General features: G+C 34.2%; 1 protein-coding gene across 2 annotated transcripts in view; it reads right to left on the reverse strand.

Annotated features, from left to right (window-relative positions):
- The window catches only part of SGCZ (sarcoglycan zeta), a 427442-nt gene that overhangs the window by 12989 nt on the left and 395994 nt on the right, over positions 1-18459 (reverse strand). For both annotated transcript variants that reach the window (XM_032686604.1, XM_032686605.1), the window contains 2 exons: positions 16037-16109; positions 3048-3171 (listed from right to left, as the gene is read on the reverse strand). In XM_032686604.1, the coding sequence (XP_032542495.1) occupies positions 3048-3171; positions 16037-16109 (197 nt within the window). The remainder of the gene's footprint in view (positions 1-3047; positions 3172-16036; positions 16110-18459) is intronic.

The raw sequence follows: 18459 nt of genomic DNA on the forward strand, positions 1-18459 counted from the left end.
TTATAGTTTATTTACAGAATAATACATAGTTCACAATTAAATGCCAAGCTAAAATTGAATCAAAGGATTCTGCTGATGTCTTGACTCACAAGGGTGCAGCTCAAGAGCTTTATAAAGGGGAGCAGAATCTGAATCTAAATTACAGCCTCCAGTATTCAGTCTGGGCTCACGCATTATAATGCGTAATAGGGCTAAAAGGATTATTATAATACTGCAGTAAACAAAAAGAAAATGTATCAAACAGCAGAATTCAGAATGCTTGCAGAGGCATTCCGTTTGTGATGTGGGAGGCTAGAGATTATATTGCATGAGAAATAAAGCTAGAGAAAAAGTATTTAATGAACACATTTATGTTCTTAAAAATATTCTGAAGATATTCCTAAATAACAGGAAAATCTATGTTTCATAGACAGTAAATTCATAATGTTCTGTCACATGGCTATAACTGGTTGATTCCAGATGCCACATAGATATTTTCTGGCATAATAGGGCAATAACTTTGTTATAGTAAGAAAATATTAATTCACATCTCTTTAGTGAGTTTTTGAAAAAGTTTACAAACATTAAAAAACATAAATTTAAATTAACCAGCATGATAATAATACAGAAAAACTTGCATTTTTTCTAGTGCAAAAATGTCATCGCAAAACCGGTTCACAGATCCAATTCAGAAAGACAACATTATTTTATTTGTGGAAGAAACATGACTGATAAAGCACACATTTTTTAGGCTAAAATGAAGATTATTTTTAACATAGGTATTGTGTTGTTTCAGAATGTGTTTCCTTAAGAATGAGTGATGATAAACCCTTTGCAGGTTTTTTTTTCATACAGTCTACTAACCTGTGGTTTATCTGGTGGGCTGTAAGCAAGGAAAACAATCAATATTTTGCTGTGTAGACATTTAATCCATCAGATATTTACTCTGGTTCCTCACACCAGGCTGTAATTAGTCCATCAATTCCCTAATGTGTCCATGGTAACTTAGCACAACAGCTGACTCTGTGGAACCTATCATATGCCTTCCAAAGTGTTTCTGCATTTTCCTCTAACCCTCTCCAGTGTAAGAGATAAAACAGTGGACTATAAAGGCATTGGTCAGACCTCAGGATAGAATTTCTCTGGGGATTTAGGCTACATTCAGATCTTACTGAAATTGCAAGTATTCGAGACTTTGAACTTTGTCAGATGTATGTTTACAGAACAGCTCTTTGGGAAAAAGTGGGGAAAGGTTGGTAGTTTGTTTTCTAATAATTATAAATCTTTCATCTATGTGCTTTCATCACAGATGTGCAAAGTCTTAGCACATAGAGAAAATAATGATTTTTAATACGAAGTTCAGCAAAGTCTGCTTTGAACTGCCATTTTTCTCCTACAAAATATTTAATACAGAATTGAATTCCAGTTCTGAATAACACTTAATATAGTCATTATACCTTTTCTTGGGTTCCCATCCTCAAAGTCCAACTGAGGTCATGTGACGTTATTTTCAAAACTGCCTTTCCAATAAGGTGCAGTTTAATTGTAATTTCCATTCAAGTATTACTTTTTCCCTCTGGCAATAAGACGGAGAACAAAGAAATACATTCTAGTTTTAAAATTTATGTTTCTTTTATTATTTAATTATTTATGTTAATAAATGTAGGGAACATACTAGATTTGGCCAGATGGGAATTCACGAGACAAGAAAGCTGTAGACCCTGCAATAAAAATACCCACAGAAAGGACAAGGGTGAGGGAGGACAATATTTACTATTAAAAGAGGATTAGATTGCCTTGTTTCTATCTCAGCAATGTTCAGAAATAGTAACAGAGGTGGTAAGTAAAGATGAAAGAAGGGGAAAGAGCTGTTGAGTTGGCTTTTGGAGAAACTCAGAAATAAGGTGCAGCATGTGGTATATAAATATTTGAGGCTCTGAATTAGGAAAACATAGTGTTTTAATTATACAGGACAGATACTTGCATCAATAGAAATACGTTATCAAAGTAGGCCTTTGATTCAGTATATTGGCCAAAATGTTCCTCTCTGTGTTGTTGTCCAGAGTATGCATTGCAGGGGACTGTCACAGATGTGAATGCTGGTTTTATTTGGTTTTGCTTATTTGGATAGTTTTAAAGTATCTGTAAACATTTGGTATAAAATACAAAAAGCAAACATAAAAGGCAAAAAAATTCCAAATAGCTCCATTCCCAATTAGATACTTACATTAAACAACTGGTTTTCCAAAAATGCTGTAACCTGGCAAGTCCCTCTGAGAACAATTTGAAAATCTGGCTATTTCTTCAAAGTGCCTAATAGAAATCTGTGAGCCTTTAATAACCTTCCACAAGTTTTTTTTTTGTTTTGTTTTTTAGATATTGCATCATATTAAGGTCTGAAGATAAAAGAACTTTCATGTATTTCTGCAATACATGGATTGCCACCCTTGAGCGATCCAATTTTAAACCATTTTCATAAGTTCACTCAGGTTTACACATGAAGAATCTATACCAAAATCTTTTTATATCAATCATTGATCACTGACCACTGAAACAAGAGAGTAATGAAACAGGACAGTGAGCATACCATTGAAGTACTCTGTCTCTCTTACAGAGATAGTAACAGTTTAAGGAGATAAATCACAGGTAGAGCAAATTTGTTAAACCTCTTAATCACGGTTTAATGACACATTAATCCAAATTAATCCAAAATTCTCTCTCTTATTTTGTCAGATTCATCCACATTAATTTTTTACCACTGTCACTTAGCTGGCTCTGCTCCATGGAAGATCTGGGTAGCTTTTTCCTTGAATCTTAGATTAAAAATAATTCTGATCTATATTAATTTAAATAACCTTTTTTCAGTGTGAATGAAACTTAGTGATTCAAATATTTGTAGAAAGGAAGTAAGTATTAATAATTGAGCAAGCTAAACCAAAATTACTTTAATGAAGGCAAATGCAGTACACTTCTTGTGATGTTTACCTTGCTGCTCAGTAAACGCTCCTCACATTGTTTGTGTTTCGCTGGGCAGAACTGTAGAACATTTCTCTGCTGGCTGAACTTACCTCCCCTTCTGTGGACTGTAAATGCAGTTCTTTCCTACAAGTAGCCTTTAAGTCTCCTGCAGCTGCACTGACTTGCACTCCCCTGGGTGCTTCCATCACCAAAGATCTAGTAGGAGATTCAAGTCTGAAAGACATAAAGAATTACTGAGAAAAAATGCACTGAACTGAAACACCAAAAACCTCTCAGGCTCAAAACCTATCATACACGTAGATATTACATACTTTCAAAGGCAAAGAAGTAAAAACAGATTATAAGTGTGATTCTCTCACTACCTTTTATGACACAGAGAAAGAAAAACTTAGATATGCATCTAAATCTATTCCTATTTAAAGCAGTATTTAAGAATATACTGATATAAATTTATCTGCCTAGTGATGCTTTCTGGCATTAGCACCTAATTTACTCATACTAATACTGAAAGGTAGGTACTTAAGAATCCCCACGTCTCTGTGAATGTTTCTGTAATGACAGAAAAGTCTGCTTAAGTGACTGATTACAAATGTTCAACTAAATAAAGAGAAAACAAAACACTTTAAAAGTTTTAAATAATGATGTAAAAGTAGTTAGAATGACTTTGCCTTCACAGGCTTATTCATATTTTGGGTATGTTTAGCAGCATCACAGATGAAGAAGAGATGAAAAGAAAATGTTATGTCACTATTACTGCGAGGTTTTAGATGCTTTTTCTGTTCTGCAAAACATTATGCTCATACAACCCTGTTTTAATAGGATTAAGACACATATCACTGGGTCTTAATATATTTACTCAAAGCTACTCTTGTTCTACTGTCAGTCTTTCCACTTCTCTCTACCCTACAGTCAAGATCCTCCATCAACCTTGATGCAGAACTATAATACATTTTTAGCTGCGTTACCTCATCATATTGCAGAGGTTTCTCTTAAAAGGGAAGTATTGATGCAAAGATTTTGTAGAAGTCATACTCATATGCTGAATACGAAAGATAAAAACTGTAGATGAAAACTGTATTGAACTAGGAAACAATATTTCAGATTCTATTGTATTGAGTTGTAGACTTATTGCATAGCACTGTAAGGGAGGGAGACAAAAAGTTTTAGTCTATTTATATCTCAGTAATATAATGTCTGGACATAGTTCCATTTTACCTGAACAAAGGCTTTTTAAAGATGAAATATGCTAATGATAAAAATGTCTAGACCGTGTAGCTTGAAGAAAATACTGTATTTCCCTCTTCAACAAACTATAAGTGTTAAGTCATATCCATCCAAAAATACAATGAGGTACTTGATGTATAGAGGAGAGAGTAGTTTGACCAAGAACTTGGTGCAGAAAAGCCTGATGAAATATCTGTCAAGCAATGGAACAAGAGAATTTCAATATATTTCAACTACTGCATTTTTTTAAGTACACAGAATAGTGCTGGATTATAATTTTGAAACCAAAATGACACATCTGCATGCAAAGCAAGTCACTGAGATGGTGTCTGTGAAACATTTCTGTTTGTTACATGTCACTGACACTCAATAGGGAAAGGAAGGAAAGAAATAAATAAAAAGGAAAGTATTTATTCAGTGATGTAAAATGAAACTATTAAAAGCAGGTGTCCAGATAGAGGAAAACACTATTTGTAGATACCTATACAAAAAAACATACATAGGATATACATAGATATATATCTATATATAGATAGATATTTAGGATATGTATTTCTGTTAGCACTAGGCCATTTTCTTTCTTTTTTTTCTTTTTTTTTTTTTCCGACACTCTGTAGGGAGAATTTATTAGAAGGTTCTGCAGTTCTTTGTACTAGGGAAGAATCTAAATATCATGAATTATTTAACAACATACACAAGTGTTTTTCAGGTAGTTTGTGAACTTCTGATCTCTACAGAACAGAAGAAAAAGAACTTCCAAAACATTTTATAAAGCATATAAATTGTAAAGTTTAGAAATTAGGTTTTTGAAAGTACTTCACTGCCTTAAAGAGGTTTTACCTCAAACTTAAAAGGAAACTGAATGGTATAAATGTTAAATGATTGGATTCTTCCATTCCATATTTTTCAGCAGCATATTTTTGCAATTTATAACCTATTTTCCCAGAATATTAACATTTCTCAGTGGCTTCTGCTGCCATTTAATAATCATAAAGACAAAAGTGCTCTTAGCTACATTGAATTGATGGGTCTTAACAAAGTCACAAATGTTTCTGGATTCATAACATCAAAACCACTCTCAGACCTGACCAAAATTTTTCAGTGGGTGGACAATAAAAATCTATTTTTGATGGATATTCGAACAAAAAACTTTGGTTTTCTTTGAAGAATAAACTTTTTTTCTTTTTTTTTTTCAAAAACCTAAGACAGTGAGTGCATAGCTCAGAGTTGCTTAGTCTAGTTTCATCATAGTTTTTCATGAACTACATTAATATTGACTTCTCATTTGTCTAAAATTAAGATATTTGGGCAATTAATTCCTTCACTTGAGAAGCTGGTAGTATCAGCCTTCTACATACCACGGAGAAGAAATTTATTTTTCAGAAAATAGATTTTTTTAGTCTCCTGAAATCAAATAATGTGGTAGAAATGTGAAAGAATGACTGATGATCATCAGGGTAGATTTTAAAACACCACCCATCAAATAGTAAAAATGAATGCCTAAATCTGTTTTACAGTTCTAATTTACTTTATTATTACTCTCTGGTTGATCTGCATCTGAAAAGTGACTTAGCTACAATCTGCAGCATGCTACTGGAAATACAAAAGTCTATACAAATAGAATATTTCCTCAACGTTTTGAGATAAATTAGGTTTGATATGCAGCTTCTTTATAATATTTTTCTTTGCCATATTTCTGAAAGCTTTAATCTCTACTATAAACCTATTGTAACACTTCACATTGTAATACTCATCCCTCCAGGGAAAAGCGCATTATTACAATAGCATATGGAGAATTTGCTTTCCTTTGAGATTTACTGATGGCCTGTCACAGTGGCATTTACATCTATGAGTGAATCCTATTCATATAATTAATTTTGCTTTCCTGATCAGCAAAATGCTCTGACGGAGAAGGTAACTATTGCTATTATTAGACAGAAACTACAAAACTGTAGGAAAGACAAAGAGGCTTTTTAAAAGAGGTTTTTAAGTAATATAATCAGTCAATTTGATATATGAGATGGAGACAGATGATCCTATCCACAGCAAAGAAGGGCTTTTTCTTTTTAATTATCACTGGTTAATTTGTGAAAAAAGATAAATTTCATAAGATCAAAGCACAATGAATTTGAATTGAAATAATTAAAGAATTATTCCAAAAAAAGGAAACTTTTAAAATATCATGAATATGTTCCTTTGAAGGTATTAAAATATTTCTCATCAGAAATGCAGAAACATTTTATTTGGTATTTTCCATTTACAAGCTGACCTAGATTGTATTAGAAAAAAAAATTAAAAAAATTAACCCAAGTGTTTCATTTTGGGTTTTAAGCAATATTTTATATTTACCTCTTGCATATCCCTCCTCCTCACATGCCACATAATTTATCTGTGTTAATTTTGCTCTGTTAAATAGCAGAAAGTATTTCTTAAAATAGAAGGAAATAGAAGATTCCCCTGTGCAGAAGTTGAATAATTTATGAGCTTTGTGTCTATTTAAGCATTATATTCAACCCATGCTACTTAGTTAAACAACTGATATGAACCTCTACCAATTTGGAATTTGTATTCAAAACAGGAGATTAAAAATATGCTGTCAACTAGAGGTCGTACATGTAAAACAGGTACTCATTTCCCCTTTACTGGCATTTTTACAGTTGGGGGTAAAGAAATACTTCAACACTTCCAGTATTTAACTTTTATATATGATAGCCTTGCCAACACACATCGTTGTGCCTTTTTTTTCAGTGAGCACAGGAATCCTATTATGAAAAAAAAATAGTTTTGCAATTATAAAAACAATGGAAAGTCTACACATTCACTTAGTAAGCTTTTTGTAGATTTCTATAGATTAAAATAATTGTGACATTGATCTTCCTATCTGTAGGTCAACAGTTGTGGCAAACTGGGACTGCAGAGAGGTAAGATACACAAAGAGGAGAAGGAAGAAAAATAGATGTGCCTAATCTACTTTCCTCTTGTAAACAAGTGCTCCCAACCACAAAAACCCAGAGAATGCAGGATCTTCCTCTTTCACAAGTGAAATAAATTTCAAATTAAGAATTAGGAATTTGTTTTCAAAATAATTTTGAAAATATTGTTTTCCAGAAACCTCAAACAATTTGAAATAAATATTCTTTACATTTCTATTATTATGAAAAGAACAGCTGTTTGCCCTGATGCTCAAAGAAACTGATTTCAAGAGTCTTCCAGTGAGACCAAGGGTCCTTAAAGGCATCCACTGAACACTGATGTTGCTAGGTAAAATTAGGGTTTCTACTAAGTCCATTTCCTGGAATTCAGGCTGCAACATAAGGAACAGCCAGGGACTTTTATGATCATGGTGGCAAAAACATATAAAGCCTTTTATTAAGATATTGCAACTATTCAAACAGAGGAGTTCTGAATAACTACACTTGACATCACAGTGGAAATGATATGAAAATAAAATTCCTATTCACTAATTACAATCTCATTACTTATACTATTTACAAGATTATACATGTACATTTGAACATATATATGAAAGTGACTAAAAATATTTTGATACATTTACATGTATAAAAATATGCATCTCTTCAAGATGCATATGAATCATTGCCAGAATAATTATTTTTCCAGAACCTTGATGTATTCCAATTCTTTCTTTCTTATTGAAATGCAAGGGTAAATGTGCAGGCCTCAAAATCCTTAATATAGTTTACTGATCATCTTTTCTTTATGAAGAAACAAAATTCGCATATGTTCATGTGAAACTTACTTTGATTTTGTGAAAACCTAAATTTGGGCATGCTTTGGCTGTCAGTTTTGTGACAACAAAACTGCTCAGTAACAGAGAGTTAAATAAGTGTTTTTTGGAATTGGTATTGGCCTAAACCAGTAAATACGAACTTTTTTTGGGGGGTGGGGAGGGATTGTGTTTTTTTTCCCAATTTGCAACTTATGGAAAATAAATAAAGAGGAAAGTTTTATGACTTAAATCAGAACAGTAGAATGGCATTCAGTACAGCATTTCATGTTATGTCCATGCTCTACATGTCACTGACTTTGGCATGTGTCAGCATGCCCTTATTATAACTCCTGAAATTCTCATTAACATAGAAATCACTTTAGTGGGCTTAAAGCTGAGTTCTAATTGCCCTGTACATGCCACTGGTTTAAATCCAATAGGTCTTCATTATCATAGCAACGCTTAAATTAACTGAATATTTTAATGTTATTTGACATAGAGGATAAATTATAAAAACAATTTCCCACACAGGGAAATAAAGGAACTCTTCTGAGAATATTAAAAATATTACTCACTGAGTAGAAAAAGTAAGGAATAAAATGTAATTGAAGAGTTTTTCTGAGTTGTTACTAAGGGACTAGAAAAAGTGAAGAAGCATCAAGGAAAGGTGAGGAAGACTGGAGAGAGCAAATGTTTGAACCAAGGGCTTCACTAAATAAGCAGGTGATGTGAGGGAGGTTAAAGAGAACTGAATGCATGATTATTTGTTAGAGTGGGTGAAGGCAGAGCCAGAATAGCTAAAGACAAGGAAACTATCAAAATCAGAAATAATATTAAGAAGAAAACAAAAACATAAATGGAATCTCAGGTAGTAAAAAATCATGCACTCATAAGTCAACTAAAACTCAAACTTTTGAAAATCAAGAAAATTAGTAAGGTTTAGAATGTGAGCTTTTATTTCTTAGAAAAATACCAAATCATGCTTGAAAGTCTTAACTTCCAGGCTGTGAGACAAAGTTCTGGATATAAGATAATTCAAAATAGTAATTTAAGAAAAGATATGGGAAAAGGATTCGTCATAACCCTAATATCATAGAGCTACCCCATTCTACACTAAACTTTCCCCTTTCCATAATCTTCCTTACTTTACTCAGCCACTCTGCTAAACATATTTACATGAAGTTTATCTTCTTTCCAGAAATAGCTCCGTTACCTCAGTTGTCTTTCAGAATAGATTTTTTTAAAATAGAAATCTATCTTATCAGAAAGACATTGAAGCAACATGCCCACAGGTAATGTTCAAGTGCCCTTTAAGAATTAGATCTCAAGATAAAGTGCCTGGAGAAGTCTGAAGAGCCAGACTGGGCTCTTTGAACAACTAGAAGCACATAAGAACTGGTTGACAAAAAATCTTCTCAGTTTTGAAAATCATTAGCTTCCTGTGATTAGGAACAGTCCAGACCACCTCTAATCATCTAATGATATTTTCTGTATTGTTTCTCTAAGGGGCCTTAAGCTGATATAAACAGATATATTTTAGCTGAGACAAATTGTGACGTGGTTTGATCCATATCTTGAGAAAACTGCATCTCATGGAAAATTATTCTGCTAAAATTCCCTTGAGAGTTCTGCTTTGACCTCTGCAGACTAAGAAGTAAATTCTACCTTGAGATACAGCTAATGACAGAGTGAGAATTGCAAGATAAACAAAATCATTCATTCTTCTCTATGGCTTAGGATATCTCTGGAGTTCTCTGTGTAATTATAGGTGTAGCAATAGGAGCTGTTTGGTGGACTGCAGAAATAATAATTTTTTAAACTCATATAAACTCCATCTTCTAAGCCTTCTTTTTCTTATAGCCAATCTAGATGAGCTCCAGATCCTTTGTCTGGCACTAACATGATGCTATGACAAGAACCCAAACCATACTTCTGCACTCACAATTACAACACTGCTATAAATTCCATGTCCTCCACATTCTAAAACCTTCACCTGACCGTGAAGCAAGGTATTTCAGAAATTAGGGTAGTGTAAAGCTATGCATACACAAACTGGTAAACTGATAGCAGTAAATACTAATACTACTAGCTGATTTTCTGTCACCATGTCTAGTTGGGCACTGACTTTCAGAAAACACAGAGAACTTAAGAACTTTCGCCTTTCTATTAAACAGGTATGAAACTGTCTAACTGCTTCACAAACTATCAGGGAGACAAGAGGAGAGAATAGACAGATGACAAAATTAAGATGCCTTGTTTTTCTTGTGAAAGTGGCTGAAGAGTGTCATAGAATATGGAGATACTCCCAGGAAGGGGAAAAAGAACAAACAGAGTGAGAAAAAAAATCTGTGGAGAAATTTAGTATAAGGAAAGAATAGGGAAACTAAATATTGCTCAAATGGAAAAAAAAAAAACAAGTAGCACTATTTAGTATGCTTTAGTAAGCCTATTCACTTAGAATCACAAGAAAAATACGAGCTGAAAATATTATGGATGTTACAGCAGCATTACTTGATGTATAGTACAATTTTTATGTTAGTATATCAAAACATATTTCATTAGAAGAGCTACAACAAAATGGAGTATGCAGGTATGATGAAACAAGACTGTATTTGGTTTAGAGTCCAAACTATGCCAGAAATGAATTCTGCTGTCTCTAACACCAGCACCTGGACACTGAGGACTGTTCAATTTTCGTTTAAAAAAACAGTGAAACACTTCTACCTGCAAAATCTGTGAAAATGAAAACCTTGAACAAATTATGTGCTGTCATAACTAGTTCTAGGCTGGACCTATGTGAAATTAGAATTTCCTAATCAGCAGCTTGGCTCTAGAAGCAGTGTAAGAGCCCTGGAGCAACCACAGACGAAACATGCCTTGCAGGAGCTGAGGGTACACAGCAGGGCACCTACTGAAACCTACTGATCATATCCCCCTGGCACTCTGAGCACTTCTGCTGGTCATGCCTGCTGTTAGATAGGGTTTCATGTAAAGAAAGAACCTTGGCTGTCTTCACACTAATCTGCAGTGTAAAGTTGCCTCGTCTTTCATTAACTCAGCACTGTGCAAATGCTTTCCGCTGCTACAAGCTTTAAATGGATTTTCAGACAAGATTCAAAGCGTAATATAATCACAATCATAAGCCCGTATAGCCTGAGACAGATACGCTTGGAGCCCATCTGTGGGTTCCTGAAGCCATGGTATGGCATAATCATAAGCAGTATCATAAACATATTCATAAGCCCAGCAGAAAAGGACCTGGGAGTGCTGGTCGACAGCTGCTGAACATGAGCCAGCAGTGTGTCCAGGTGGTCAAGAAGGCCAGTGGCATCCTGGCCTGTATCAGAAATAGTGTAGCCAGCGGGACCAGGGAAGTGATCGCTGCCCTGTCATGGCACCGGTGAGGCCACACCTCAAGCACCGTGTCCAGTTCTGGGCCCCTCACTGAAAGAAAGACATTGAGGTGCTGAAGTGAGTCCACAGAAGAGCAACAGAACTGGTGAAGGGACTACAATGTAAGACATATGAGGAGTAGCTGAGGGAGTTGGGAGAAAAGGAGGCTCAGGGGAGACCACATCACTCTCTACAATTACCTGAAGGGAGGTCGTAGTAAGGGAGCAGTCAGCCTCTTCTCCCAGACCACTAGTGACAGGACAAGTGGAAATGGCCTCAACTGTGCCAGGGGAGGTTCAGGTTGGATATCCAGAACAATTTCTTCCCTGAAAGAGTGGTTAAGCATTGGAATGTGCTTCCTAGGGAAGTGGTGGAGTCCCTGGAAGTGTTCAAGAAACAACTGGCCATGGTGGTTAGTGCTGTGGTTTAGCTGACAAGGTGGTGTTCTTTCAAAGACTGGGCCCAGTATTCTTGGAAGCATTTTCCAACCTTAATGATTCTACGATTTTATAAAGCAGTCACTGATAATAAAGAATTTTAATTGTTCCTGTTTTTCCTTTTGAAAGACAATTACAGAAACTCTCGTGTCTGAGAGACACCATGCTAATGACTATCTAATATTTCATCTAATATTCACCATCATACTACTGAGTTTCAAAATTTCCTAAATCTAGTGTTCAAGATCTAATTTCCAGTGCTTCAAACCTATGTACCTCATTCTAGCACAACGAATGTTATTAAAACTGAAAATAAGATCCAACCTGAAACAACTCTCCTTGCAATCTCCCTCCAGGCTGAAGAAGGGTTTTGAACAATGCATGCATATTATATACCACTTAAAGCTTCTTTGAATATCCTTTTCTCTGTGGTGTGTTTTTATTTTGCATTAGATATAGCCCTATAAGAAATACTTTACTTAAACTCCAGATCAAAGATCCACCTATTTTCTGTTCCCTAGAAGATCAGGTATCTTACCAAGAGAAGAATATTTCTTCAGATTAGTAGATTTTACCCAGCTGCTATTTCATCCCAGTTTTTACTTACTTTCAAGCCCTTAATGATTCTTTCAAAATAATATCATACAGCATTGCATATTAGTGAGTTCAGACTAAAGGGTCTAATTTACTAGATGACTCTCTTAATCCGTTATTTTCATCCATTTCACTAGAAGTGAAAATTTTCATCTCTGTGCCCAGCATTACATTGCAGGACTAGCTGATAGTTAACGGTATGCGAGGCTTGACACAGAAAAAAACCTATTAAAGTTGATCTTGCAGTTACCCCCAGAGAACAACAACAAATTAATTTATCCCCTTATTAAGGAGGTTATTGAGGGCAAAGCTATCTGCATTTAACTACTGTCTGTCTCTTTTCTGCATGGATATTTCCTATTAGTGCACCATGTTTTAATGTACTATTAGCCTAAAATCAATATTTAGGGATTATATTAACAGTTTAGCTTTCCTAACTGTGTTCCTGTGAGAAAAAGTAGTGAAAGAAATATGAAGATTAAATTATTAAGATATAATTCATCTTCCTGATTCTAATGCATGATTCTTTTATGCTGCTTATCCCAACTAATGAAAGTCAGCTTTAATTAGTTTTTGAGATTTGACACAAAAGCCTTCACAAAGGACTGTCTAAAAACATTTTCTGAAAGCAAAACCTTGCTAGCTATTATTTGAAAATGCAAGAAATGAGAAAGATGTGACTAAAGTGGTAGACACATAGGAAGGAAATATATTAGAACTCAACTAAATTTTATTTTTACACAACACACTTTTATCAGTACATTTTAGGTATGCTTCTCCATACGAAAACCACAAAATCTGGCTAAAGAACAAAGAGTGGTTGAGGCAAAGTTTGGATATATGACACTAATATCTGACCTTTTCTTTTCGTCCACTGTCCAGAAAAGATTAAGTTATGTTTCATTCACAGTAATAAAGGTGGTCAGTATTCCATTTCTTAAATTCAGTAGTGAATTGGTTTACATTTCTAAGGCTATGAATAGGTTTTCAGCACATTTTATTTTGAAGAATAATTAGAAAAAAAAATCTGATGTCTGAGGTTTATTACCTGACCATAAATACGTATTCCAACATGAAAATTATGGGATGATTTATATTTTAATTAAAAATCTAATGTATATTCTATTAACTTCAGCCCTGTATATAATCATTTTCATAGCCAAATATACTTGCTATCAAATCGCATTCAACTTTGTCCACTGGTAAAAATGAACTTTAATGTTAATTCAGCAAACTTTCTACTCTCCCATGTTACCGTTAATTTTAAATATCCAGAGGCACAGGGATGCAGGCACTCAGAAAAATACTCTATGTCATTTTAGGACTGCCAGTGTTGGAAACTTTGGGAAGTTTATACTAAAATATGAAAAAGTGCTAGGACCTAGACCAGACCACTGGAACTCAGTAATCCAGATAGCTAAATATCTGAGTCAATTAAGAGCTAGTCACAACTCTTACAAACAATTTGCACTATTTGGAGGGTAGCATGAGTCAAAGACCATTCCCTCTTGGCATTTAGGATGCAACTATTCTGTTTCAGAGGATGATTTTACAACATCAGTGTAATTGTATCAGTTGAACATGAGCCCAGAAAATGGGGTTTAGTACTTTTTATTTCTGTGACAGAGGTACCTTCTGAGGTCACACTGGTTGGTGGCCTATCTGTTTGAGTGTATTGGGCAAACAATCATCTAAATTATAAATGATTGGTTTTTTATATTAGCAAAAAATTGAATTTATTATTTTGGAAAATTAATGCAGGACTTGAACTACAATAAAAAGAACAATGGGTTTGGGTTTAACCATTTGAAATAAGACTAAAAGGCAGATGGCAACAGGAAAATAATATCTGATCTGAGTGTCTAACTGTATTTTGCTACCAGAAAACAGCACAAACCTGTAATTATTTATAGTTCTTTCAAGATAAAAGGTTAAAAAGGTTCTGCAGATTATACCTGCTACAAAGATTTGTGCCAGTAGCCAAGAAACCACTGTTCTAATGTTAATTGTCATCATTTTAAAATTACTAAATTGACTTGAAAGATTTCAAAAAGAATATCACTGAATCCCAACTAACGTATAGGAGCACATAAGTACAAAAACTTGCAGAACACAATAGGGACTGAATATATTAAGAATAAAATCACTTACACATTAGCTAACATTGCTTGACCAAACAGCAAGGGTTTCTGTTTCATCAATTTTTTTAACAAAAAGTTTGGGTTCCATTAATTATTAATGAGAGGGCAGAAAGTTGAATAGAAAATGCTTACTAATTTAAGTCTACTTTGGAAAAAGAAGCTGAAGGAATGGTGAAGTTGAAAACATTAAGCAACAATAGGAATCGTGGCAATGAATAAAGACAAAAGACTGGAAGGGTGAATGCCACATGTGTAAATTTCAGAACCAACATGAGGTTATTTTATCCCTCCTTAAATTAAACCTGAAGACACAGGGTTATCTGTTTTATCATACATTTTCAGTCTGTTAATATTATTTAATGATTAGAAAGAAGTAGATAAAGCAGTATCTCCATGTTCTTTTGAGTTGAAAAAGCTCCAGTCTCTTACCCAAATTTTTGGTACTCTGAAAAAAGAAAAGCTTGTTATGTTTTCACTTTGATTTCTGCTGAACTCCTTCTGATTAGAGACCATATCACCTTGGTGGTTATCACTAATAAATGCCTTTACAATTACTTTCCACAAAGGACTGACAGAAGTCTTGCAAGGGGACAGAATTTTTTAAGATAAAAATCTAGTGAGTAGAATCCTCTGGAAGACCCCAAAGCTATACATTACTTTAAAATTTTTAGTGTAAATAATCAAACACAATAATTTACTTCATATACTCCATGTACAACAGTCAAACTTGTCCACAAGGGCAGTTTCCTGCAAATGATTTTTGCAACATCCTAAATGCCTTTGCAAATGTAGGTAAGAGCATTTAACCATGCTTTTCTATAGCAATTAATTAATTAAGGAAGGATCTTTGATTTTCTGTGATTGTCACATATTCTCCTACACATAAATCACAGATTAGTATTTACCAGTGCACATATGCACTTCAACAAAAAGCTTTCACTATAAACTTTTCTGTTTTCTCTTTCTCTGTCTACAAATGTTTTTACAGTAAGTTTTTAACTTGATCTTTTACAATTTACTTATTTCTCCACTTTAGTGACTATGTCCAAAAAACTTTGTATTTTTTACATTTACAAATGTAGCCTCCATTGTTAATGGATTTTTGAAAAGTGTACTTGTAGTATTCAAAAAAACCCAGAAACACCACTTGATGGAAAATTGGGGAGAGTTTACTTTAACTTGGCTTATATATTCTGTAACAGCTCATAAAAAAATCAAACTCTGGGTCTGATGCTATTGAACAGCACTGTTCACGTTTGACCTTAAAAATGCCTGAATATTCCAGTCTCTAGGTAAAATATACTTCTCTAGGATTCAGCTATGGGAGACAGGTCATATATAAAAGGTCATATATAAAAAGTAATGTATTTTACGTTTTGTGTGATAGGATTTTGTGTGGGTTTTTTGACTAGTTAGAACAAACTAGAGTCTACCAGTGTTTTGGATATGTATGAGTAATTAAATAACAGTATATATTAATATACAGATATTCTGCTTTTAATCCAAACTTAATTATTTTTGAGAATATTTGATTTTAAAACAACTTTTTGAACACCTACTTGAGGTCTTGGGAAGGTTCTGCTCTGATATGGGGTGTCTCCACAGAGTGCCCAAACACTGCCCCTTCTGTGCCTAAAATACATAAATAAAACACAGTACAATTACTTTGGAAAATAAAAACACATTGAAATATATGACCACAAATTGACACTTTTAGGACAAATATCTGAACAAATCCTTTATTAATGATTATAAATGTTTCTTCATATTTATGTTTTCATTTCTATATCAAAATCTGGACCAACTTCATGTGCAACTTTAGACTTCTGCTTGTCAGAATATGAATTTCACATAGAAAACTGAAAACACTTATAGATACAAATTTTTCAGCAACAATTTGCCTGAATGCTTATCTCAAAACTTTGTAGAACGGTTGTTTTACAGAAAATGAAAATAATATCATAGGTTTCTGTGACAAAAACACATTAGAGAAATAACTACTCTATTTTGCATTATGGTTATTTTTATTACTTAAATTGAGATGCCAAGCCTTCAAAAGTTTTGATATAACAGTCTACTCCCTGAAGCTGCTGGCTGAATCTCAATATCTGACAGTTTCAGAGTTTCTTTCCATCAGATCTTTCTCATTGAAAAGCTTTATTCTCAAAGAAATTAAAGAGACTTCTCTGGAATGTCTTTTGGATTTAGTGTTGGTAGTGGGCACTAAAGTATCTCCTACTGGACACTCAAAATCAAGGCAATGAAAATTGATAACGATTTCTTAAAACTGAATTGATTATCTACTGAATTTTGATTTCTATAACTAGGTCGAATTTGAAAAAGATAATTCCGCATCTTTGATCAGATAACCAAGATTTTTCATTAAAAACTCCTTTTCAGCGAAAAAAAATAACATTCTGATAAATTTTCAAGGAATTTATTTGAACAAAAGACAGTTGTTTAAATAATCAATTTTAAATGCATTTTTAAAGGAATATGGAAAAAAAGACAAAAATAATAATTATCTGATTATAGCGGGTTCTTTGTTAAAATAATAACAAACTCAGGAAATTGATACATAATGAACAGCACTATAAAATCAGCATTTCTCTTAACTCTCAGATGCAAGGTCTGAAGACATAAAAGTTGTTCATACCACTCAATATATATTTAATAGATAGCACTAACCTACCTATGTTCTTAGGCATTCAAACTTCGTCTTCTTTTTTTTCCCCCTGAACTATCATCATGTCTATTTTTGTTTACTGATTTGCCCACTGCCATTATTTTTGTTGTCCATTAACTTTACATAAACTCAACTTCCCTTCTCTGAAGATGGTGTTCTGGTGTGCTGGTTTCAGCAGGGGTAGAATTAATTTTCTTCACAGTGGCTCATAAGGGGCTGTGTTTTGGATTTATGTTGAACACATTGTTGATAATATAGAGATGTTTCTATTATTACTGGGCAGTGTTTACACAGAGCCAAGGCCTTTTCTGCTTTTCATATTGCCATGCTGGTGAGGAAGTTGGGAGGTTGGGAAAGACACAGCCAGGACAGGTGACCTAAACTGACCAAAGGGATATTCCACACCATATGACATCATGTTCAGAGTGCAGGGAAGAAGGAAGAAGGGCTGGAGGGACGTTTGGAGTGATGGTGTTTGTCTTCCCAAGTCACTGTTAGACATGGTGGGGCCCTGCTCTCCTGGGAATGGCTGAACACCTGCCTGTCCTTGGGAAGCAGTGAATGAATTCCTTGTTTTGTTTTGCCTGTGTGTGTGTCTTTTACTTTCCCCATTAAACTGTCTTTATCCCAACCCAAGAGTTTTCTCACTTTTACCCTTACGATTCTCTCCTTGATCCTGGTGGTGGGAGGGTGAGTAGCTGTGTGGGGCTTCATTGCTGGCTGGTGTTAAACCACAACAACTGGGCATTGTGTAATGCAAATAGTGTAAAACTATTGAGTGAATGTCTTTCCAACAGAGAATCGCCAGCAAAGGTGAAAGAACTGAAAGAAGCATCTGTGCAGGCAAACTACTGATCAAAGAATATCAGTTGTTATAGAAGTTGCTAGAGAAAACTCAGTGAATAGCCTGAATCAGGTAAAAAGGCCAAAAGTTCAATTCTGTATTTATAGAGAAACCTCTTTATGCATAGCTGATTTATGAACACCAGACTTTTAAAATTACTCTTTTTTGACACAGAGCAAATCAAAATGACCATTTCACTATAAGCAAAACTGAATATTCAGAATTGAGAGAGACCAGTGCAAACTACTAATTTCTGTTCAGTTTACTGGTTCCTGAAATACAGCCTTTGGGAAATGACAAGATTCATAAAACCAATGGAACAACATTGGCATTTGGTTCTGGATTATATTTGTTTATGTATGTGCATGTTGAGGAAACTTTGTCATTTTTTTAATCAGCAAATAATCCTTTAATAGTTTATGGGTAGTTGGATTACACAACAAAATGGTACC

Source organism: Chiroxiphia lanceolata, chromosome 4 (genome assembly GCF_009829145.1).
Source record: "Chiroxiphia lanceolata isolate bChiLan1 chromosome 4, bChiLan1.pri, whole genome shotgun sequence".
Lineage (NCBI taxonomy): Eukaryota > Metazoa > Chordata > Aves > Passeriformes > Pipridae > Chiroxiphia > Chiroxiphia lanceolata.